At 38.8% G+C, this 24,570-nt stretch overlaps 1 protein-coding gene across 1 annotated transcript in view; it reads right to left on the bottom strand.

Annotated features, from left to right (window-relative positions):
- Nucleotides 1-24,570, bottom strand: part of ITPR2 (inositol 1,4,5-trisphosphate receptor type 2) — a 428,506-nt gene that overhangs the window by 222,506 nt on the left and 181,430 nt on the right. Inside the window, exons 27-32 of the mRNA XM_054719205.1 lie at nt 14,778-14,867; nt 14,541-14,666; nt 12,384-12,506; nt 11,065-11,265; nt 8,847-9,098; nt 6,020-6,145 (exon numbers count right to left, since the gene is read on the bottom strand). Coding sequence (XP_054575180.1) covers nt 6,020-6,145; nt 8,847-9,098; nt 11,065-11,265; nt 12,384-12,506; nt 14,541-14,666; nt 14,778-14,867 — 918 coding nt within the window. The remainder of the gene's footprint in view (nt 1-6,019; nt 6,146-8,846; nt 9,099-11,064; nt 11,266-12,383; nt 12,507-14,540; nt 14,667-14,777; nt 14,868-24,570) is intronic.

Raw genomic sequence — 24,570 nt, 5'->3', positions numbered from 1 at the left:
AAGTCATGAGGACACCTAGAGGACGAGTGCACCCCAGGCAGGCACAGATGTGCTGAGATGGAGTGTGTTTGGCATATTTGAGGAGCAGCAATGAGGCCAGTAGATGGGACAGGGAGCTAGCTAGCGAGGGAACAAGAGGACATGGGGAAGGGGTGGGTGGACAGAGGAGAGGCCAAATCATATAGGAGTTTCACTCTAGGCAGAATCTGAGCAAAGGAGAGATGTGAACAAAATTACTATTATCATTCATTTTCATCATTATGGCTGCTATAGAGAGACTGGATGGAGGGAGGTGGCAAGAGTGGAAGCATGGCCCGGCCGGAGTGGCTCAGTGGTTGAGCTTCGACCTATGAACCAGGAGATCATGGTTCGATTCCCAGTTGGGGCATATGCCTAGGTTGCAGGCTCGATCCCCAGTGTGGGGCATGCAGGAGGCAGCCAATCAATGATTCTCTCTTATCATTGATGTTTCTATATGTCTCTCTCCCTCTCCTTTTCTGGAATCAATAAAAATACATTTTGAAAAAAAGACTGGAAGCATGGAAACAGGTTTTTATGGCTATTGCAATAATTCAGATGAGAGTTAATGGTACCTTGGAGCAGGATGGTAGTAATGCCATGTCCAGAAGCAGTCATATTGTAAATATCTCAAGGTTAGAGTTTGCAGAATTTGCTAAAAGGTTGGATTTAGAGTGTAAGAAAGTAATATTATAGATGACATCAAGATTTTTTGCCTGAATGCTGAGATTGAATAATGGAATTGCCGATTAATGGAATTGCCATTTTCTGAGATGCAAAAGATTTGAGAAAAAAATTAACTTTTAGCAGAACATGGAAGTGAATGAAGAGTTGGAGGTTAGATAGCCAAGCAATGATGTCATGTAGGCAGTTGGATATGTGAGACTGGACATCTGAGGAAGGGTCCATGCTTCAATCAGCCTGGTATCGCAGTAGGGAGAGTGGATGAGATTGGCAAGTAAGTGATCGTACACACAGAGGGATCAAGTCTAAGGTTTGAGCCTGGCACATTCCAATGTTTGAAGCTGGAAAGATTCAGAGGAAACAGCAAACTGAGGAGTGGCCAGTGAGGTGGGAGACAAACAGAACAGGACTATTGTCCTGGTGGCCAACTGAAAAAGTGTTCAAGAGGGAACTGATCAACTATGATCATTGCTGCCAATGCAGAAAGTATGATGCGGGCCAGGGACCAACCAATCATCAATCAAGAATAGCCAAACAAGAATGCATTGCATGTGGCACCATCATTATAATTCAGCATGAATGTTGAGGAGAAAAATAGAATTACACCTGAGGGAAAGGTGCTACACAAAGAATAGGCTTTATAGAATATTTTCTACCCTTCACTTCCCTGCATTGCTAGCTAATAAAACCATATAAAAAGAATCCTTTAATGTGAGACTTTTCAGTAGCTCCTTCCACTTAAGAAAGTCAAGAAAATTATAGAATCAAACCATCAGTCAAAGAACACCTATTCAACCCTATCATATTAAAAAAAAAAAAAAACTTAGAAAGTGTGTTTCTAAGTACATATAAATTTGTCTTTACTCCTACTTCCTATGACTTGGGAGGCTAAGTAAAGGGAGAGTATGCCTCAAGTGATCTATTTGAAAATAAAATACTCGGATGTATCTTGTTAAGCAGTGACTGATGGGACAATGCCATGACACTGTGTTAAGTGTGCCTCTAAGTTATTTCTTGGTCTAATTTCATTCTTCCCATACATCATTTAGAGTACTACAGGCCATTATAGAATCTTGAAATTGATAGCAAAGTTGGGAACACCTTCAAAAGAAAAAATATAGTCTGGGGCTAACATTGACCACAGCCCACCTCCCTCCATGTGCTTTCTAATAATGACTCCCAAACCCTGACCCCACAACAACCATCAGTTGTAAAGGCAAAGAAAAGCATTTCTGCCCTATAAACACCAATTTTATCTGCATGAGAACGTAGATCAAAGTGGGCTGCCGTTAAATGCTCAGAAGACAGTGGAACAACTTTTCGTGGGTCTAATAGCTTTGCTGCCTGCCTAAATCTGGTGTATCTATGGGACGTGGATGCAGTCTTTGTCAGAAAATCCGAATGGAAGAGGTGTGTGAAACCATCTAGCACCAGTTTATTGAAGTCTCTCAGAAAGATTTTCTTAGATGGGTCTTAACAAGATCAAAGAAAAGAGGACGCAAGCAGGAAAATGAAAGATACTAGTTAAGGTGACTTAATAGAAAGCATTACCTAAGAGCAAACAACAAGCTGGTAACAGGCAAGGAACTGACTCCAGAGAAACAAGAGAAGACAGTTTGAACGTGGCAATGTTACCACCAGTTAGTGTTTTATTCGCCTGTTAAAGAAGATTATTCTCCAAATTTCTACTAAAATAATCATATGCCTCATGCTGACAATCCCTGCCTGAGACATGTGGTGCCATCCCAGATGCCATACTTATTTAAAAAAAAAACTAATAAATTAGAGAGAGTCCAAAAGTATATTGAAAATTATAACAAGCCCAGAAAGACATGGAGAAAATGATGAGAGTGGTTGTAACATATCTGAGAAGCTGTTATGGGAAAAGTCCTGGGTTAGGCTGTAGCAGACTTCCCAGCTCTGTTACCAACTAGGCAAGTCACCCTTTGCTAGCAAATAATTTCTCCACAAAGAGGTCAAATCTGAGGTCAACCTAAATGACCTTAAGTCCCTTTAAGTTGTACAATGTTATCATTTTAAAGTCATGTTTCTTATAGTAAACACCTATGCTTGGCTGAACTGAATCATTCTATGTGGATACAGAAAGAAGACATAGGTAAAAATTAGACTACATAAGAAATCTGGCTCAAAATTAGAGCTTTTAACAACTAAAATTGTGCAATAATGGAACCAGTTGTTTCAAAAAATAGTGATAGCATTGTTGATGGAAATACACAGGCATGTGCTAAAAGCTGTGAACTCTACGACTGCCAGTCACTTCCAACCCTAAGATCCTATAATTCTTTATGTCCAATTTACCTAATACCTTCCCTCAGGATTACCATTTCTCACTGATGTAAATCAGTTGTGCCAGGATTTCATACTTTTGTTGTAACTAGTCCATCTCTATGTTAAGTTGCTATTGTGCTTTTCCAGCTTCATGGACATGGTTCCTGGCTCCTGTCAACGTTGGATGCTCTCCCTTTTGGTTGTCCTCAACAATCTTACTTGGTACAGGTCTTGGGGAAACTTTTTGAAATTGCTTTAAAGGCTACATATAACCTTATAATAATACCAGTGATGTTACCATGATATGGATACATGGATAATGTTATCAGCTCTCTTACCAGGTGCCAAGCATGTGCTATGCAATACCTCATTGAATCCTCTCCATAACCCTATGAGGAATGTGTTATTATCGTATTCACTTTACAAATAAGGAAACTCAGACTCCGAAGAGTAAGTTCCTTGCCCAAGGTAACTGAGCTAATAAGAGGCAGAAGAATCTGGACTTGAACCCTGGTCTAGCTAATGCCTCTAAAAACTCTACTCTCAACTACCATGCTCTACCGTAGTGGTTTGCAAAGTGTGGTCCCTGGACCAGCAGCTTCAGTGTCACCTGGGAACTTGCTAAAAATGCAAAGTAGCACAACTACTGAATGAGGAACTCTGAGGGTGGGCCTCAGCAATCGTGTTTTAACAAACCCCCCACATAATTCTGATGCTTGAGAACTACTTGGATTTGGGAACTATTGCTCTACTGAGCTGAACATTTGCCTATAAGGCTACATTCTACTTATTTAACCACATTTTTTATATTTTAATTTGAAAGTGTGTGGTAGCTTCTTAATCTTTCCTAAGGGGGAGAAAGAGAAATCTTAGATATGGTAACGCCAGGTTTCCTGTCCCTTCCCTGAAATAGGAGGGCTGATCCCTTGCCATGCTTGGTAAGGGGAGAAGAGAGCTGCTGCTTTAACATATAAATAAGGGGGAAATATGGAGAGAGAAAAATGCTTTTTGCAGTGCAGCTAAGCTGTTGTGGTTAGACATAATAAGTGAATTGACCAGGAAGATTCTGAAGTTCCCCTAGAGTCTTCAGACAATAAATAACATTAGCTGTCTACTTAAAATAGTGAAAATGAAACTCCTTCCTACATGTACACTTTTTTTAGAAAAAGAATATATACATCAACTGAAAGAGTATTTCAAAGGCAGCATAATCAGTGGCAGCTATCATCAGCCTTCTTTGGTTTAAAAAATAAAAATCCCTTTAGCATTGCAGCTCATGCTGCCTTGAATGTGACCTTGATCTTTTTCAAGCTTATCTTTAGCCCGTAGCACCGTGCAACTCTGCAAATCAGTCCATAATCTCTTTACTGTCTCCCTGCACGTGCAGTTTTAAAGCTCGGTCATCGGCATATAAACCATCCTTTACTTCAAGGTCTCTGGAGATACTTGTCTCCGATCAGGTACAAGGACTTTCATAAGGTCACAGCGGGGGCGGGGGGGGGGGAGGAGGTGGCAATTATGAGTGCTATGTAAATCCTCTGTAGAACAGGATGATTTCTCCACAGGTGCAGGCTTACCTGAGAAAGATAATGAGTGCCTTTGAGTTCTACAGAAATGAAGTAGAACAGGAATTGTGTTCCTTCACACTTGCTTGAACATAGGGGACCTCATTCACCCTGCTAAAGGAGTTCCTGGACTGGAATAATGCATGGTTTATTGTATTGTCCAAGATTGCTCTTGGATGTCTGGATCTGCAGTTAATTCTTTACTATATCCCCCTTTGTCTTCCCTCCTCCCAGAAAGAATTGTACGGAGGCAGTGAACTAATGGGTAACAGTCAGCATATCTTCTTATAAGACAGTGAAAATATGGACCTCACCACCCCCTCTCCTCCAAGTACCTCCCCAGTAAGGCCTATTCACATCTACCAGCACTCAGGAATGCAGGAAGCCAGAGGACTGGGACAGGCCAGCATAATAGGTCCAAGGAGTTATCTACACACTATCTTCTATTAGTGAAACTCCTATTTCAACACTATGTCCCTTAACTTTAAAGAGAAAACCAGAGAAGATTTAAAAAAAAAAAAAAAAACAAAACACCCTCAAATAATAGACCCTGAACATAATGATAACTCAGCATGCAAAAAAAAAAAAAAAAAGGATAAGCCACACTAACTTTGAAATTGCTTTAAAGGCTACATATAACCTTATAATAATACCAGTGCAAGCTATCAAATTAAGTGCAAGCTATCAAAAACCATCCTTTCCTTTCTTTATTCACCCATTCATTTATTCAATATTAATAGAGCAAAACATATGCTAGATAGTATCTAGAAAATACCAACCTGCTCCACATGTCCTGCTCAAAAAGCCAAGCAAGAGGAAATGGACTCAGAGTAAAAAGAAGAACATATTTTGACTGGCAGGAGTAAAGACACTAAATGGTTCAACCAATGGAGAAGCCTCTGAAGAAGCAACAGTGAGCAACGCTACATCCTGAATCATCGGCTCAGGTTGCTGTCTGTCTGAAGGCAGTCACCAAGACCTCTCGAGATCCTTTCCAGCCGGGGTTGCAATTGCACTCCTGACAAGCGGTTGTATACGAACTGACCTTTGCCAAATGTCTCTCTAACCGAGGTCAGAAGACCACTAAGTTTCCATTTAATGACAGACCAATATAGTCAGTTGTAAGAGTAAAAATGAACATTTAGTTGCTCTATACACTGTACTGGGTATTTTGTATACGAAAATCTCACTCATAATCTTATGGAAGTCATAACTTTTATAGTATAATGGATTATATCCAGAGGTAGTGGATTTAATTCTAAGTTTTCATCTGGATGCTTAATACTGTATGTATGTATGTATGTATGTATGTATGTATGTATGTGTGTATATATATATATATATATATATATATATATGTATATATATATATAAATATATATATATGTGTGTATATATATATATATATATATATATCGACAACTGAACATGAAGTACTGTTTAATTATCAAAGTATGACTTACCCTTGCCATATCCACCAAGAAGTTCTCAAATAATTTCCAAATGTGGTTACTTGTGTAAATCTCTTTCATTTCCACTTCAGTGTCAACGTAACAGTGATTAACGAAATTCACATAAGCAATTTTAACCTGTGCAAGTTTCAAATACAAAAGGACGTGAGTTTTCTTCATTGTTCCTTTTCAAATATCAATTATGAAAAGTTAAATAAAACCTGTGTTAGTTCCCATAATACATTATGCCAAGTTTTGTGTCTACCCAGAAAGCAATCCCATCTCCCTTCTTTTACGAAAACACCCCATCCCCTGAGCCAGGGTAAACACGTGACCTTGTATTCCATTCTCCTGGGCCCAAAGGTCTTAAACCAAGTCTATCTATTTGAGACACTAGGCGTCAAAACTGCTCCCTGTCCCTCTCCCCTCTTTTTCTCCTCCTTCCTCTCCCTTCCCCTCCCCTGCTTCTCTGACTCTGCCATATTCTTTCTCTCCCTCTCCCTCCCCCTGCCCCACCCCTCCACTTCATTGCTAAAGTGGGACAAGGTAAAACTGAACTCCAAGAAGCCATCTTCTCCAGGCATGTGGAGGAAAAGTATGCTCAGGAGAGAATAAGGCAAAACCACAAAGAAAAAGGGATCAAGAGACGGATAGAATGCTGACATTGTCCAAACCTCTTGATCCATCTGAACAACTATCCTTCCCATTCCCAAATACAGATGTCAACAAAATCCCTGTGTTTTTAAAAATTTAAACTAGTTGGAGTTAGGTTTCTGTCACTTGCAACCAAGAGAGTTCTAATAATATGCTTAAATGTGTGGACTAAATAATACTTTATCATCATTCAAAAATATTGAAATTACTATTTCTGAGAAGAAACAGGTTCATTTTTAAAATGTGTAGGGCAGTAGTTTTTTTGTTTTCAATTTTCTTTTCTTTATTTTTATTGAAAATAGGAAGACTGTTACAAATCTCCCCAGAAAATGTGTATATGTATGTGTGTATGTATATGTGTGTGTGTGTGTGTGTGTGTGTGTATGAAATCATGTAAACAATTTCAGGGGATTCCTGGAATCCAAGTTAGAACCATAAGTAATACGGGTCAGCATTCATGTCCTCAGTGCTTATTCCTACTTGACCGAGGTCCAAGGCACATTTTAAGTGACAGGGTTCCTGTGCAAGGACTGACCACAGGGTAGGGCGACATCAGAGCCATTTGATGCATTATCATAATCACCTTGACAGCAGCTAATATGTACCCATTGTTTGCTGCCTGTCCAACACCTTCAGCATTTTGTATATAATGTCTTACTTAATTCCATCCTCCAACAACCCTATCAGATCTGTACTATAATTATTTCACTTTAAACTGTGGAAATCGGAGATTAGAAAGGTTAATAACCTAGTGGAGCCAGTCAAACTGCTACAAAATAATGGACCCAGGATTCTGATTCATTCTTTAAATCATTCGTCCATCCATTCAAAACCTATTTATTAAGTGTAGGTTTAAGCTCAGCCAATATAGTGGTAAACAGAAACAGACCGCATTGTTTCTAGACCCCAGTTGTTTGTAGACCTAGACTTTATCAAGTTTATAATCTTAGGAGAGGATATGAGGACCACAGATATTAATAACTAATTAAATTCAAGTGTCAAATTTCAAATGGTAGAATCTACTCCAGGAGGCCAGTGAAGCCTTCCTTGGAGAAGTCATGCTTGAATCAAGATCTGAAGGAGGGAGAGTGAAGTGGCAGAATGTGAGAGGTCAGAGTGTGTGGTCAGAGAGAGCTGCGTGCGGGAAGGAGCCTGGGCAGGAGCAGGCCTCGGGTAAAGACAGAACCCGCGGAGTTACTCACTACACTAGGCTTCCTTTCTTTGCATCTTATTTCAAGCCAATCAGGGCATGAAGTGCCTCTGGTTTGAGGTGCCAATAATCCCACAAAAATATACTTCAGGTCTATCATTACTACATAGGACAATTTGGAAACAGGAAAGTTAACCTAACCTGATACATTTGAAGTGACTGTGCTTTAAAATGTTTGGATTTATATCACATTCAGTGTAACACATTTATGAGCTTTGCAACAATACAGCACCGTAGTAGAAAAAGAGGACATTACAATGTACATTCCTGGAAGCCTTGTTAATCCTGTTGGCAGACAACCAGCTTCTAATGAGTTTTGTTCCCTTACACCAGAGCCAAGCTAGGACACAGGGTAAAAGATGATGTGTGAACAAAGCAAATATGTGTGTCCATATTTCCAAGAAAGCATCTGGTCTATAAAGCAAGGTAACCCTACAGAGTCCAACAGACGAGCCTACAGCCCCATCCAAGCCTCTCCTACCGATGACTGTGAATTATTTATGAAGGGTCTTCTTCATTCTCAAGAATATACTAGAAGCTACAAGTAAATCTCTCATTTTGTTCACAGGGCCATATTTAGAATTCAGAGACTCCTACAGTAGCTTCCAATGGCTATACTTCAATAAGGTTTATCACCTTTCATAGTTTTTATAGAACTTCACAAGAGACGAGCCGGCATGGCTAAGTGGTTGAGCATCGACCCGTGAACCAGGAGGTCATGGTTCGATTCCCGGTCAGAGCACATGCCCAGGTTCGGGGCTCAATCCCCAGTGTTCTCGTCGTTGATGTTTCTCTCTCTCTCTCTCCCTCTCCCTTACTCTCTGAAATCAATAAAAATATATATATTTTTAAAAAGAACTAAACACAATTCCTTGACTAAATATATTATCTCATTATAAGTAGTAGTAAGGGGACTTCTGGCACTTACTTTAAATTAGTAGAATTCTATAGCTGCTAAGCTTTTGCCAGGCTTACCTCGGGGATGCAGTCATCGTGGGTCACCACCCGCACTATGTCGTCCAGGGGCAGAAGGGAATTGCACTTGATTTCTGTGTAGACGTTTTTCCCCTCTGTACAAGCTGCCAGCAACTCCACCAGGGTGATGTGGTAGGCCAAGGGGCCACTCTCATCCCCTCGGTCTCTCTCTGAACACATCATATGGAGAAGGATGGGAAATGATGCTCTATCATTGTAAAATATCAGCACATCTTCACCCCCATTTATCAACTGAAATGATAACAAGAGAGTCTACATAGCAGACCAAATATTCATCCTTGCGATCATTGCCAAAGGCTTGTTCTATCTGGAAACGTGTATCTCTTTGCAAAAACCGAGATAACAATGCAAAAGCAGAACTATACCAAGGCAGGATGGCGAAAGGATTCTAGTCAGGTGCTCAGAGATCAGTCATGAATCTACCAAAACCAGCAGGGGGGATATGGGAGCGGTGGATGGGGCAAGAATTAAGTGACACAATAATAGTAAATTGTTCATCAGTGAGTTACCCACTGAAATAAAACATGCAAAATATTCAAATAAAGTTACTTCCCTCTACTGCAATGAAAGACTCCAATGTCAAAGCATAGGAAATCTCATAAGTGTAAATTTAATAAAGCAGAATAAAATATTCCCATATCCTTTAATAGTGACAGAGTGAAAAAGCCAGTACATTGAGCCAAATGCAACTCTATAATAATCTGGAAATTCCAGTGTCATGAGCATCACTAAAGAATAAATGTAAAAGCAGAAATAGGAGAAATAAAGAGAAAAAGGAGGGGGGACGAATAAACTCTTAGTATATAAATTTTCCTTCCTATTTTGTTTATATAATTTTAATGGAGAATTCCAATAGGTGGTAATTTTATTGTTCAAAATCCATAATGTATTACTGTCTATATAAGTAGCAAATTTTTAATCCTAATGTGAGATATTTTGGTAGGTAACACACCTTATATAATTTTTTATTTAAATTAATAACATTTAAATGGATAAGAATTAGTTGGCTTTGAAATTTTGTTGAAAGAGAATGTACATGTGTCAAAAATATGTATTTAAACACAATATAACATTACAAACACTTCTTTACACCTAGGAACATTTCATCTTCTAAGTGTCATAAAACTGGCTTAACTATTTGCTGCTTTCCAATTTAATTATTTCCTCGATAATCGTAATACAAAATCATATTAGTTCCCACACACTTCTAGGCAATGAAGAACTAATATAAATGTAAATGTAGATAAGTAAATATCACAAGTTAAAATGTTCCTTAAAATGTTTAACAACAAAAATTTACATTAAGAATTCAAAGCCTTGAATTTGTGGCTCAGGTGGTTGGACATTGTCTAGCACACCCAAAGGTTGCCAGTTCAATTCCCAGGCAGGGCGCATCATACTGTATCAATATAGAAATCACCCTCATTCCAAAAGTTAAGGTACACAGTTGTGCACATCCCCCCAAACAATATAATCTACTACATCACTTTTTGGTACCCAGGGTTGAAAGATGTCTTCATCCATACAGGCCTTTCGAAAGCCATTAGGTCACAGGGCAATGATTGACCCAAATGGGCTCAAAGAACTCTCAGTTCTCCACCATACCCCTGGGTTCCTAGTGAGTCACTTACTCATTGCATAAATCTCACTCAATTTCAAACATCACAATGAAAATGGCCAAATAAATTCAGTACTTCATTCATTTGTTCTCCTTAAACATTTAACTTACTCCAAATACCTAAGTTTTCACTTGTGATAAATCACTGATGAATAATTCCTATGAATTCAATTCCTTTCAAAGCTCTCTGCAAATAGTAGCAGAGAACACCCATTTGAGATTTCAGGAAGGTAATAAAGGCACTGTAAAAAGCACAATTTAATCCATTTTTGTTATACTCTGAAAACTTACAAATATAAAATGTTGTCACTTTCATTCTAAATACTCTACAACATTTTGTAGGATTTTACCTTTATCTAAAATACACAAATTCATTAAGAAAAAGAAAAGCTCTTAGAAAATTATAAAATCAACTTATGTTACTTCACTAGAGGTAAGCAACACATATTCGTGCTTAAGTAGTCATGATTAAATTATTTTCCAAAGTCATTTATTTTCCCCTTGCTCTAAATTAACAGAAAACACTTATTTGAGCATATTGTTAGTGTGAAGTGGGTAACGTGCAAACCAAGAACATACCTCTGTCATGACCATATCCTGGCATTTCTTCACATATTTACCATCTGCCTTTACAATGGTTTGCAAAAACCTCAGGTACTCCACGTGGCGGCCGTGTGTCTCGATGCAGTGCACAAAATGCTGCACTGCTCTCTCGCTAATTTCATTGCACAGGTGGTAATTGTTCATGAAGATGTGCCGCATGGTCTCTGCTTCAAGGAGCTAAAGAGAGAGGACCGTGCCCTTGTGATTCTGACATGATCAACTTTCTATTCCTTCAACAGTACTTAAATGACGCTTCTGCCTGTGATCAGTTTTATATTTTATGCAAAACCACAGTGAGTTTTCTGTGCAAGTCTTTGACTAAATGCAGTGAGATCATTCACCATGAAAAGAAATCTGAGTTCACAAACAAATTTAGTTGGAAAAATGAGCTGATTATCATCCAGGTTAACATGTGGGCAACAGTATTCTTGAGAATAAATTAATGATCGGTTATTCAAAGTCAGCTCTTCCCTAGTATCAGCTGATCCACATTCTACAGGGCAGAGTGAACTCTACCTTTGAGTTATTCATATGTATCTTACTCATGGCATTGTAGAGTGAGTTCTTTCTTTTTCCTAAAATTAAACTATCTATACTAATAAAAGGGTAATATGCTAATTAGACTGGATCGACCTCCGACTTCCTTCCAGACAAAGCCACTGTGGCAGGGGCTGAAGCAGAGGCAGTTGGGGGCAATCAGGCTGGTGGGAGAGGGCAGTTGGGGGTGATCAGGCCAGCAGGGGAGGGCAGTTGGGGGCAATCAGGCTGACAGGAGAGGGCAGTTGGGGGCAATCAGGCTGGCAGGGGAGGGCAATTGGGAGAGATCGGGTTGGCAGGAGAAGACAGTTGGGGGTGATCAGGCCACCAGGGGAGGGCAGTTGGGGGCAATCGGGCTGGCAGGAAGAGGCAGTTAGGGGCAATCAGGCAGGCAGGCAAGCGGTTAGGAGCCAGCGGTCCAGGATTGTGAGAGGGATGTCCCAGATTGGAGAGGGTGCAGGCTGGGCTGAGGAATACCTTCCACCCTCCCCCCACCCCCGTGCACGAATTTCATGCACTGGACCTTTAGTATACATATAAATAAAATCTTCAACTGCAGGTAAAATTTGTGTAATTTTTCAAGTTTCTTTAACTGTTTCCTTAATGGAAATAAAAGATCTCCATATTTAGGGCAAGAACCCCTTCCCTATTAGGGAAAAAAAAAATGAGGTGGTGAATAAAATTCTATTCATCAACGCTGCTAAAATACATTTGATGGACACTTTACTATAAATATTAGAAGTCACTAAAATACTTACACCAGGTGTTAGGAACAAATTCAGATGTTTATGAAGGAGAACTTGATTCTGTGGATTTCCCCGACAGAAATTCTGCAGGAATGTATGGGCTAGGTTCATTATTTCATTCATCTTTTCATCACTCTGTAAGTTAAAAAGAGTGGCCCATGAAACAGAGAAACAAACAGATCAGAACAAAAATACTCTCAAAAAATATATTCTTTCACACGTGCACTTATTTTCTCTCTGCCACTGTTTCATGCTCCACGTTCTCTGTGCCTCTTTTGTTTTTACACCTTTCCTGGTTATCTCCACAGAACACCTCTCCCCCATTTTGTGGATGTTTCTCGCTTCTTTATTTACCCTCCTGTTATCAGTTGTCCTTCACTCTTTCAACCCCCTCTTTGTTTCACAGTCTACCTCCCTTTCTCCCCAACCTTCCTACCTGCCACTGTGTTTTCCCATCATAGCTGCCTCTTTCTCCTGCCTCTGACTTACATCTCCTCTGCTCCCTCCCTCTCTCTCTGGGCTCCACATTCTCTCTGGTCCCCCCTTCTCTGTTGCACCCTCCAATTCCTTGCATTGCTCCCCTTTCTTGGATTTCCCCTCTTTCCCAGTGTTTCTATGTATTCAGATCTTCCTGTGGGTTTTCTTTTCTTTCTCCTCTTTCCCCACCTTCTATATCCCCTTTTCTCAACCTTCTCCCTTCCCACTGCTTGTCCCACACTTCTTCTTCCTCCTCCTCCTCCTCCTGCCTCTTCTACTCCTCTGCTCCTGTTCCCTTATCTTCCTGCCTTGCCCCAGCCTGTTTCTCCTCCCTACTTACTTTTCTCTATTCCCCCACCTCTAAATTTCTCTATGTATTTGTGTCCTTATCTTCATTCTCTCCTCTTCCCTCTCTCTGTCTCTCCTCTTGCTATTCACTTTGTCTCTTATTTCCACCTCTTCCTTTTTCTCTTTGCTTTCTCCCCTACTTTTCCCCACTCTCTCATTCCTGAGTTGAAGCAAGAAGAATGCAAGGTGAGCCTGGAACATTTTAATGTGCAGAATAGCAAAGAATGATGGGACATGTTAGAGGACAGAGACACTGGCTTAACAGGGCTCACTCCCTTGGTTAATTCTGGAACAACCTGAGAATCCAAATAAATAATACTAGAAAACTAGGATAACCTATTGAGAAAAACAAACATCTGCAAGTCCATACTGGTAGAAATAAATAAATGAATTGAAAGTGTGGTTAAAAATGGAAATTTAGCCCGGCCGGTGTGGCTCAGTGGTAGAGTGCTCATCTATGAACCAGGAGGTCATGATTCGATTCCAAGTAAGGACACATGCCTGGATTGCAGGCTCGATCCCCAGTGTGGGGTGTGCAGCAGGCAGCCGATCAGTGATTCTCTCTCATCACTGATGCTTCTCTATCTCACTCCCTCTCCCTTCCTCTCTGAAATCAATAATAAAAAAATTTTTAAAGGGGGGAATATTTACATAGTTTCAAAGAAACTCTCCATAAAATACTTATTATTTATAAAGGAAAAATGAGTACTTCACAGCGGAGAATCCTGGCACACCTTTATCAAGTGAACTTCATCAACACCTTTATCAAGTGACACACCTTTATCAAGTGAACTTCATCAACAAGGGGACAAATCAGAATTGTGTGCAGCCTCACAGGAAGTGGTGGGAAGAACTTTGTGTCACTTCTGTTAAGATCCTGCCAAAGCTACACAACTGAATCTAATCACGAGGAAACATCAGATGATCCAAAAGAAGGGACAGTCTTCCCAATAGTTGGTCTGCCTTCAAAAGTGTAAATGTCGTGAAAGCTCCAGCATCAGGAGATTTAAATAGACATGACAACCCAACAGCACCTGTTTTGCAAGTGGATCTTTCTGTCAAGGGGCCACACTTAGGATGATGGAAGTAATGTGAATGGCTTGTGAGGATTGAGTGGCAGTTCAGTGTCACACTCTTCCCTGATTTGGAAGGCAGTCATGTGATTACGTAGAAGAGTGTCCTTGTTTGTAGAAAGTACACACTAAAGGGCTTGAGGATGATGGGGAATCAGATGGGAGTCATACTGTCAAATAGCTCAAGGAAAAATACTCATTGTAACCTTGCTATACATTTAAAAATATATCAAAATAAAAAATTAAAGAAAACAAGTAGCTAAGAACTAACCTTTTCATAGGGTATCTGCAGAAGATCCAGCACCACCGAATGAGCTCCCATGTTTTTCAGTAGCCGTTGATGCTGATTCCGACACTTTTTATTCTGTATGCAGAGTTTACTTAGCCTAATCAAAATCTTTTAAAAGAAGAGCAGTAAATGTAACAAACCTAATATTTAATATAAAAGCTGCACAAAAATTCTTTACCATGCAAACATTAACCCACAGAAAAATAGTTTACTTCTAACCTCCTTCACAATCCGGTAGTTATTGCTCTTATTGCTGTCAATCTGAGGTGTCCTTGTTCCATCCTGAACTGGACTTAAAATATTTGATTCCTAAGATAAACACAAATATATATGTTTATGCCATATGTAGCATAGTGATAAATTTATTTATTTTGTAAAAAATTAATAAATACATTTTGTAATTATTTTGTAATGAATTATTCAACTTAGACATTTCCTTTGTAATTTTTTTTATCCAATGCAAAGTTCCTTGGCTTGCATGAGTCATGCAAATTACCATTTCCCAATAACAACCAAATTACAAGATAAATAAAAGAAAAGTTATTACATATAACATTATCAGAGTATTTCCTTATGCTAAATTTATCAGACAAATCATGACTTTATATTGCCCATAAGAGAAGGAATAGTAAAAATTCAGGACATAAAGGTATAATTATATCATCAGGGATGAACTTCAGGGAAAAATAAAGAGTAAAGGAGAATATAATAATAGCTGAAAAACATTTCAGGAATGGGAAGAAAGAACACCTTAACCCAAAAATTCCTTGGCAGGTTATCATGACATCCTTAAAGGCCAACCAAGCAAGTACAAAACCATGAAAATGAAGAAAGGAAAATAACATTTATATTAAAAATAATATTTTAAATCAATAAGTTAATAAAGCTTATTAAGCGGACCTGAAACAGAAAAAGTATTTCATTATAGCAACCGCTATCTGTAGCATACAATAAAAAACAAATAAATAGTGTACAGATTTTAAATATCAAGTATTGGAGTCACCATATGAAAATAAAACACCAGTTACAAACAACTTAATACATGAACATTTATTAATACCTAATCCCTGCCTGGTATTAGGTAAGGTGAATGGGTCTAAAAGAAATATAAGATATGGTCCCTCCCACAAGAAAATCAGAGTATACCTAAGAAAACAGAGAAATATAAAAATAAGGATTTGAACTAAGCAGAATTCACTACTCAGAGAGAGAGAGAGGGGAAATAGCTATTGCTTTAGACAGCTTTATGAAGGAGGTCAAGTTGAAGCCAAGGTCTTGAAAGATGAAAACCAGTTAAGTATGCAAGATTTGTGGGAGACTGGGAGATACTTGTCAGGTGAAGAAGTCTCCTTAGCCAAAGGCATTGCAGAAAAACAGACATCACAGTGTGTAGAAAGTGTCAAGAATTGACTGTGTATATTGCAAGAAAGTGTGCAATTAGGTAACGTAGAGCCTGATTACCTCCCTGATTTACAATATGTACAAAATTGCATGTGGAAAAAATGTCAAGTTCAACTTGGGTAAAAAAAAACACACACACACACACAAAAAAAACACAACCCCACCTATATTGATGGTGTTGGGCTCTCTAGTTAAAGGTGGCCCTAATCTAAACTCAGGAAAAAGTAACAAAAATATATAAAGCCAATAGATATTATTATTTCATTTGTACAAAGCTGTTGTTCCTACTCTGTTCCATAACAAATCACAAAGTTAATGCAAACCAAGAAAGAAAGAAAAAAACTTTCCTTGCAAGTCAAAGAATGTCAATGAAATACTGCAAGCAGAGTGCCTTGATCAGCGTTGAGCCTTTGCCACATCTCAGTAAGTTTTGTATTCCTTTTTTGCTTCTCTCCAGTCAACTATTGTCAAAGATGGAGGTTCCCAACCTGAACTCTACCTTAGCAAGTAACCTCTTAGGCCAATTTTACTGAGCATATGGAAATTCCCTACACCCATTTCCCTTTTCCATCTGAAAATTTCCAGTATCACCCACAAGCCTGTCTACCTTCCCTGCTGTGCCTCAGAGAGAAAGAACTCTTGATGCATGGATTTTTAAAATACCATCTTCCCTGCCTCCTCTCCCTGCTTCCTTCCTCTCTCTTGTGCACAAGCAGTTTTTAACCTCTACTGATTCTTTCTTGTTTCTTTAAAAATATGGCCAAGTTGAGGCTAACCAAGCACTTTCAGTGATCCTGCCCATTCTGGGAAGTAGTCTTGCATCTCCAATTACTGTTCTCACTAAATTTCTCAAAAGGATAATCTATAACAAATTGTGCTAACGGTGTTGTATGTGCCAATGACTTTCATTATCAAAACTTTCTTTTAGCACTTGATTTGGTGGTTCACTACCATTTTCTTTAAACCCCGCTCTTTTTGTTTTATTGAGACGCTAGAGGCCCGGTGCACAGATTCGTGCACTAGTGGGGGGGCGTGGCCTGCGGGGATCAGCCTGCTGTGGGAGCGTCAGCTCCTGTGTTGAGCGTCTGCCCCCTGGTGGTCAGTGCGCATCATAGTGACTGGTCAACCAGTTGTTCTGGTGGTTCTGCCGTTCAGTCACTGGGCTTTTATATATATAGATGGTACTCTACCTTTCTGACCACCTTGTCTTTTTCATTCAATAGAATTAGTACTGCAAAAAGTAAAGGACATGAACACTGAAAGCCTTCGAAACATCACTGTAGAATTCCAGGGCTGTGTCATTTATCTATACAAATAAATTCTAGGAGGAAAATAAAAAGCAGTTCAACTCCACTCCAGGTAAATAAGAGAGAAAAACAAGCAAGATATTGTCTGCAAGACAATAAACACTAAGTGAATCCTAAGACATTATAGAAAAAGATGAAAAACTATATATGTAAGTGAAGCCAGTGCAGAGGAGGGAAGGAGCCCACGTGCTAATACAAATGGAAAATATTTAGATAGAAAGAGACTGGAGATAAGAGAATGAGACAAATGGGGTTTCTATTTGATAGCAACAATAACTTATAGTGAGAAGCGGAAATTGCAAAATCTAAAAATGTAATTAAATTTCCCTTTCTGATCATAAACGTGAAAGCTGAATTTCATTTTTTAAATATGTTTTCATTGACTTCAGAGAAAGAAAGGGAGAGAGAGAGAGGGCTAGAAACATCAATGATGAGAGAGAATCATTGATTGGCTGTCTGTCTCCTGCATGCCTCCTGCATGCTTCCTACTGGGGATCAAGCCCAAAACCTGGGCTTGTGCCTTAATTGCGAATCTAACCAAACCATAAACCCCCTGGTTCATGAGTCATTGCTCAACCACTGGCTAGGAATAAGCTGAATTTTTAAAAGACCTTATTGCCCTGCTCAGGTGGCTTGGTTGATTGGAGCATAGTCCTGTACACCAAGAGGTTGTGGGTTCGATTCCTGGTCAGGACACATATCTAGGTTACTGGTTCGATCCCCAGGCAGGGTGTGTACAGGAGGCAACTGATAGACGTTTCTCTCTCACATTAATCTCTCTCTCTCTCTCTCTCTCTCTCTCTCTTTCTTTTCTAAAATCAATTTTTTTAAATCATATTCATTTTTTTTCTAGAAGAGAAGAAATATTAAAGAAAACCAAGTTTGTGCCACAAAGCAGGATTAAGATATTACCAAGTCCAAAGGCTGACAAAGCTCCTAAGGTAGAAAATAGAGCTTTTGGATATATATCAACTTAAAAAAAAAAAAACACAGTTAAAATAAAGGCAAACCTTTGGCAGATATATTCAAGTCTATTTTTCAAACAATAACCTGAAGAAAAAGCAACTGTCTTATTTTAAGAAAAGTAATCTCACACAAAGCATACTACATTACTAAAAAGCTCTTTAGTTCAGCCTAGGGGAGGATATAGACAATGCTAACCTCTATAAGTATAAGAATTATGAAGAATAACTATTTTGATTAAAAATTGCCAGCAGTCTACAAAAGGAGTCAACACTGGAGAAATCAATAAACAGCCCATTTTCATTTCAGAAAATAATTTAATGTAATTAAACTGAACACAAATATGAACCCATAGAACATCTGGATGATTCCAAAGCAGTGATTAGGGAAATTTAAGAAATATGTAAACTATATAACCATGGTTAGGTTTTGTTTTCTTATTTTGATGCCCAAATGCTCCAAGTTGAAGGTGTTCCAAGAGTTTTCCTCCACAAAGAGGAGAAATTGGTTGTATTTTTATATCTTATACAACTTTTGTCCTAGGTCAGTGGCCAAATCTACAAAGTCCTGGCTTTATTCTAATGACAAAATACTAGTAAGGTGGAAAATGTAGAGGTGTAATTTGATTCAAAGTCCTGAAGCTGAGTAGGCTCCAAAAAATGTGCAATACTAAGAACAGTGGCATGCTTCTAGATATCCAAATTTTCCTTTTGACAACAGTGATGAAGAAAAATGACTGCACTCCAAAAGTCCTTGTACTTTATTTTAATTGCCTTCTATCATCTGGAAGAATTTAACATTATTTCCTCTAATGCAATATGGAAAATTACTTAGTTAAGTGATTTTAGAGAGGCAGCTAGATTTTTATCTGCATAGTATATACCTTAACATAAAGTAGTAGATTCAGAAACAATACATCAAGAATAGTCTAGAAGAATCTAGAATTTTCTAGAAGAGTCTGCAAACTGGAAAGGCAGCAGGATTCTAGGCAGAGACTCAAAGAGTGAATACCTAATCAAATATTGGATATTATTATGGCTTCCATTCACAATTTATTTTGCATCAGACAAGGACACTCATATATCAAGAGTAAAATGATACAAGAAAATAATACTGTGTGAACTATATAGTGAACTAAACATTGGCACCAATTAATGGAGCTCCATCTCCTTCATTTAAACAAGGGAAATCATTCTTTTAAGAAAGAACTTTCCAAATCCAACAATGTAGGACTGCCCGCACCTGCAGCTGGATGATGAAAATAGCTTAGTACATGTCTTCTCCTTGTCTCCACCACACTGAAGTTAAAGGATGTCCCTCCTCGGCAGGACTGCAAAGCATTTTGCTCACCATCTGAATCCTTAGCCTTCTCTTTCTGTAACCTCTACTCAACCCAATTCAGAGGCGTCATTTACCAATCACTCTCCTCCCAACTTCAGATGTCAACTATCTTCCCTTTCCCTGCCCACCTCCCTCCAAAACATTAAAAAAAATCTAATTATCAGTCTTTTATATATGATTGACCAATCAGATTATAATTTAATTGAAGCTCTCATAATAAATGTCATCTCCTTCAGATAACCTCATTGTGGGATGATTAGGTATTTTTTCTCCTGCCATCTAAGAGTAACATCACGTAACAGTCATTTAGGAAGATATCTAGAGTGTTGAAGAATCGCAAAAATTATCCCTAATCTACTTATCTGACCTTGCATGTGAAACTAATATGGATCATCCCGGGTCATGGGTGACAGTTTCTGCTTCCCTGGTAAGGCTGCTTGAAGACTTGGCCTGAGATCGACAGTGCACAGAAGCGGCTGTGTCCACCATTCCTAGTAGATAATTTCCTTCCAGACATTGCTCAACTCAGGCCCTTCTCTTCCAGAGGGTAAATACATATTCCTAACCTTATCCCAAACCTGTTTTCCCTTCCCAACACAAATACAATATTAGTATTTTTTTTACTCATTTGATGTCATGTGGATGAGTATTTAATAATGGTTAATCAGAGGTCCTAGAAAACACCCCTTTATCCTTGACTATCTGTATCTCTGATATGGTAACAAGAAAGAATGTGCTACTGGTGTGTATTATTTGCTTAGAGAGATATTGGGAAAATAAAGACTAGACTAATGATAAGTATGTTTGATGTACATGAATAGTTGTTTTCATAAGAATGCAATTATAACACAGACATCCATTATAATACAGAAATGTACAACACTTTTTACATAATACCTTTTATAATATTTGTATACTATAATATATAATACCGTTTCATATAATCCTTGCCACTATTACATAAAATGTAGAAAGGACAGGCAACCCTTCAGTCTGCAGGGTGACTTAGAAGCACTGTACAGGAAATGAAAACAGTGATATAATAGAGCCCATAGAGACTAAGTCTGGTACCTGATATGTTAGTGGAAGAAGCTTCGCTGGTCACATTCATATTATAGCCCACACCATCGTAGCTGTGAGAAGGGGGTTAGATGTGGGAGGAAGGAATCAGCACCGTCTTTTAGACTCACTCTTTAGCAAGAAAACATTGCAGAAGTGTTTATGCTTGGCCTAATGATATTTGTTCTGATTTGAATGAATCAACTTCCATAGTTTCCTTAGCCATTTTCTGAGGAAAAGAAACCATATCGAAACTTTAATCCTCACTAACAACTTATAATAAATTGAGAACAAATAGCAAAGTGGAAAAAAAATACAAGTCAGATAATTTATGCTAAAACAGCATTAATTTAAACGTAAGCCAGAAGACAAGCAGGGGAAGATTCTTATAGTGGAAGTAATTCAAAGAACCAATTTATATAAGAATTCACATTACAACCAAAGAGAATGAAGATGTATAAAGTAACATTTGGCTGAAAATCAAAAATTAGTTTTCAGACCCATGTCTTGTGAAAGGCCTTATTGAGTGATACTCATTGTTGACAATTATCATCGGTAGCCTTAGCTGGGACATAAAGGACAGGAGTATATAATGTCATATAAACAAGTAAAATATATGATGAGGTCTGAGGCAAAAATAGAAAACAGAGACAAGAAAATAAGTCCCATGAAAGGAAAACTCAGAAAATCACTGTCCAAAAGTAATGGATAAAAGTTCTTTGTGCAATTCCGATAGCATCCCTCAACCAGGTAGTGTAGGAAGAGCTGTCTAAAACTCATGGACGTTTCTGGACCAAGTCATGAAGGTTAGACATACTACCAGTTACTTTCATCACGAGTCTGTCAATCACAAGTTTTGCCAAAGAAACAAAGTTCATACAGAACTATTTCCTGCTCTGCAGAATCCAAGTACTAACACTTGGGAAAGCACAATTGTCTTTCAAGATATCCTTCTAGAATCTAGAGGGACCTGCCTCCTTGCCTGTTTGCTTCATCAAAGAAAAAGGATCAGATGTAGTAGCCAAGGAATGGAAACCAGTCTTTGCTTTTAAAGAGTAATGGGATGTGGACCATCCGTCAAAGAAGGTGTGCCTAGGGAGAAATAGAAAAAAAGAAAAAAGAAACAATGAAGAGAAGGGAAGAAAGGGAGGGAAAGAAGGAAAGGAATTAAATTCATTCTCTCACTAAGATAAATCTGCAAACTAAAATTCAAGTGCCTCTGAGGAAAGTTGGTGTTCAGAAAGAACACAAAACACTCAGCAATGAGACTGTATCATTAAATGCAAACAATCAGGAACTCTTCTGAAAGGACTTTTAAATATAAGGCTGTTTAAAATCATCATAAAGTGAGAAATACTACTTCTCGCCCCAGGTGGGTCCCTCTGGTTGCCACATGCCCAGGATACTCCACAGCATCACCCAGCATAGATAAAGAATAGCTTTATTGGGAAAGGGGAAACTACAAGCTGAGTGTCAACAAGAGAAGAGAAGGCATGTATCCCCTTCTTTCCATCATCCCAAAAAAAGGTGCTGAGCACTCTGCTCAACCAGAGTATGGGTCTAAATTTCTGAGTAACTGCACCTATGCCCCACCTCGTTGAAATTTCTTACAGGGCAAGTCTGAGAGTAACCTATCAATCAAGATAGGTTACCAGGCTTGGCAGCAGGCTCTCTGGAATTGATCAGGGACTCCAGCTATGGGACCCACAGGAATTGGACTGCTCCTCCTGAAGGGCAGAAGCCACAGGTCCCATCAGAAGCCAAATTAGGGTACAGCCTCTTGGAAGAGAAGATAACCGCCCCATCTCCACCCCACCCTCACTCACAAAACCAGTCTGGCCAGCTTATTGTCCAGACAACCCAGAGTGAGCCCCTGGGGACATTTTCCCAGCTCATTTTATTCCTTACATCACACATCCATTAAAAGAGCAAAAAGTTATGAAGCAAAACCCAGCAGACATAAATCTAGAATTGCATGAATATGATGAAGAATCTATTGGAAACCCTGAAAACAAAAAAACTAGGTAGATGGTTTAAACATCAGACTTTAGATCAGTGAGAGAGTGTTTGTTTTTAAAGAAGCAGGAACCACACATAGGAATTATAGATGAGAGATAAATATAGATATACCCATATAGGTACAATCATTGTGAAGAAAAATTAATAGCCAAAATAGATAACATGAGTGGGCACTTCTTTTAGAAACACTGTGATACCCAAGTGACCTGCTTCTCAACCCTTAATTAAAAGGTGGATGAACATAAAGGGCAATCCTGACTTAACCCACTCGGATACAGTTTCCTAAGTTAATCCCTCCTTCCTATATTTAGAAGTCAACATGTATTTGAATGTGATGAATTAGTAATGCTACTGATACTGCCAACTTGCTATACTCTAGCTTTTAAGCTTTCAGCAATGATGGTACAGTCTTTAGTGCCCTGGAAGATATGTTTAATAAAAGGAAACACTATAATACACAATAACACAATGGATTTACTAGATGACCAAATCCATCCCATATTCCTATTTATAAGAGATCAAGTACAGTAATGGGATCATTTTGGACCATATATGAGATTTGTTCGTAGACAGAACGCAAATTCACATTTATTGCCCAGAGTAAACAGAACTTATCACTGAGGGGGGAAAAAACACTTTTATGTTATTAGAAACATTTTTTATGGCTAAAATGAAGAACCACATTAATGTTATCTGGTCTTCTGATATCTAAGCAGACACGTTGTTACATCATTATGAGCTGTTTGAAAACAATGCAAATCATCCTGTGTTTAGAGCCTTTGTAAGGGTTTACTAAGCAACAAAGGATGATTATCTGTATTGACCTGCTAGAGTGCTGCCTGCGACTGGCTGTTTTATTTCATCCTGTTGACAATAAATTGTCACTGTCTTTGGCAGTTGGTTCATTGCATAACATGGATCGTTTGGCTGTGTATGAGTTAGTAACTCTGTAGTTTCTCACTTTTTTTTCATATTCATCAATTATTATAATGTTCTATTCTCCTGGCTTCTCAATCCACCTACTTGTATACAGCCGCTTCCCTGGCTCATGCTTACATAACCTCACACCTGAACGTGGACAACAGGCTCCTAATTGGTCCCCACCTCTCAGTCTCCTGTTCTGCTGAACCACCCTGGGTTCTGCCAGACCATTTCCTAGACAGTATACTCCCGTCCCTGCCCAAGAATCTTCACAGGCTCCCAAATTCCAGTTACTTCAAACACAAATCACTTATTCTTGCTGCACTCTGCTTCTCCTGTTACTATTCGTGAATCCATTAGCTAAGTAAATCCTCCCAATCGTTCCAAGTAGGGAAGCCTTCTGCAAGCAGCCAGGCCCACAGTGGCCTCTTCCTCTCCTATACTCCACAGCTCAGTACTGAATCAAACGTTATGTCATACTTTTTTAAGGGTGTCCATTCTGGGTGCTCATTCTTTGTCACCAAGAGTCAAATCTCCAATATTAGACTTGATTCCAGGTATCAAACTTGAAGAAGGGAAATGAGAAATTCAGGTGTGTTTGGCAAGGAGGCATGATGGTGAGCAGACTGAAATAGCACTTTAAGCAGAACGTTCAAAACAAAGATTTTTGCTCTGGGGAAACTTGACAGCAATCAAGTAGAGGAAGTTCAGACAGGGCTGACATTGCCTCAAACCTGGCATCAGAGTACAGATATTACAAGGATAAATACAGAGGCTGGAAATAAAGAAGAGTTTTCCACTGTTGAGAACTGTCGAATATAGAATATGACAAAGTAGAAGTGCAAACACTTCTGAGTGATAGATGAAATATTTAAAATATCTTTAAAGTTAAGAGAAGGAAGCAAATGGAGGCCAGAAAGACATCAAATGTTCAAAGGGGTTATCAAACACTGGATTTATTGTTGGCCTGGATGGCATCAGTCTGTACCTGATAACCTGGA

This window comes from Eptesicus fuscus, chromosome 7 (genome assembly GCF_027574615.1).
Source record: "Eptesicus fuscus isolate TK198812 chromosome 7, DD_ASM_mEF_20220401, whole genome shotgun sequence".
NCBI lineage: Eukaryota > Metazoa > Chordata > Mammalia > Chiroptera > Vespertilionidae > Eptesicus > Eptesicus fuscus.
The sequence above is the reverse complement of the archived record's forward strand: the minus strand, read 5'-3'. Positions and strand labels throughout refer to the sequence as shown.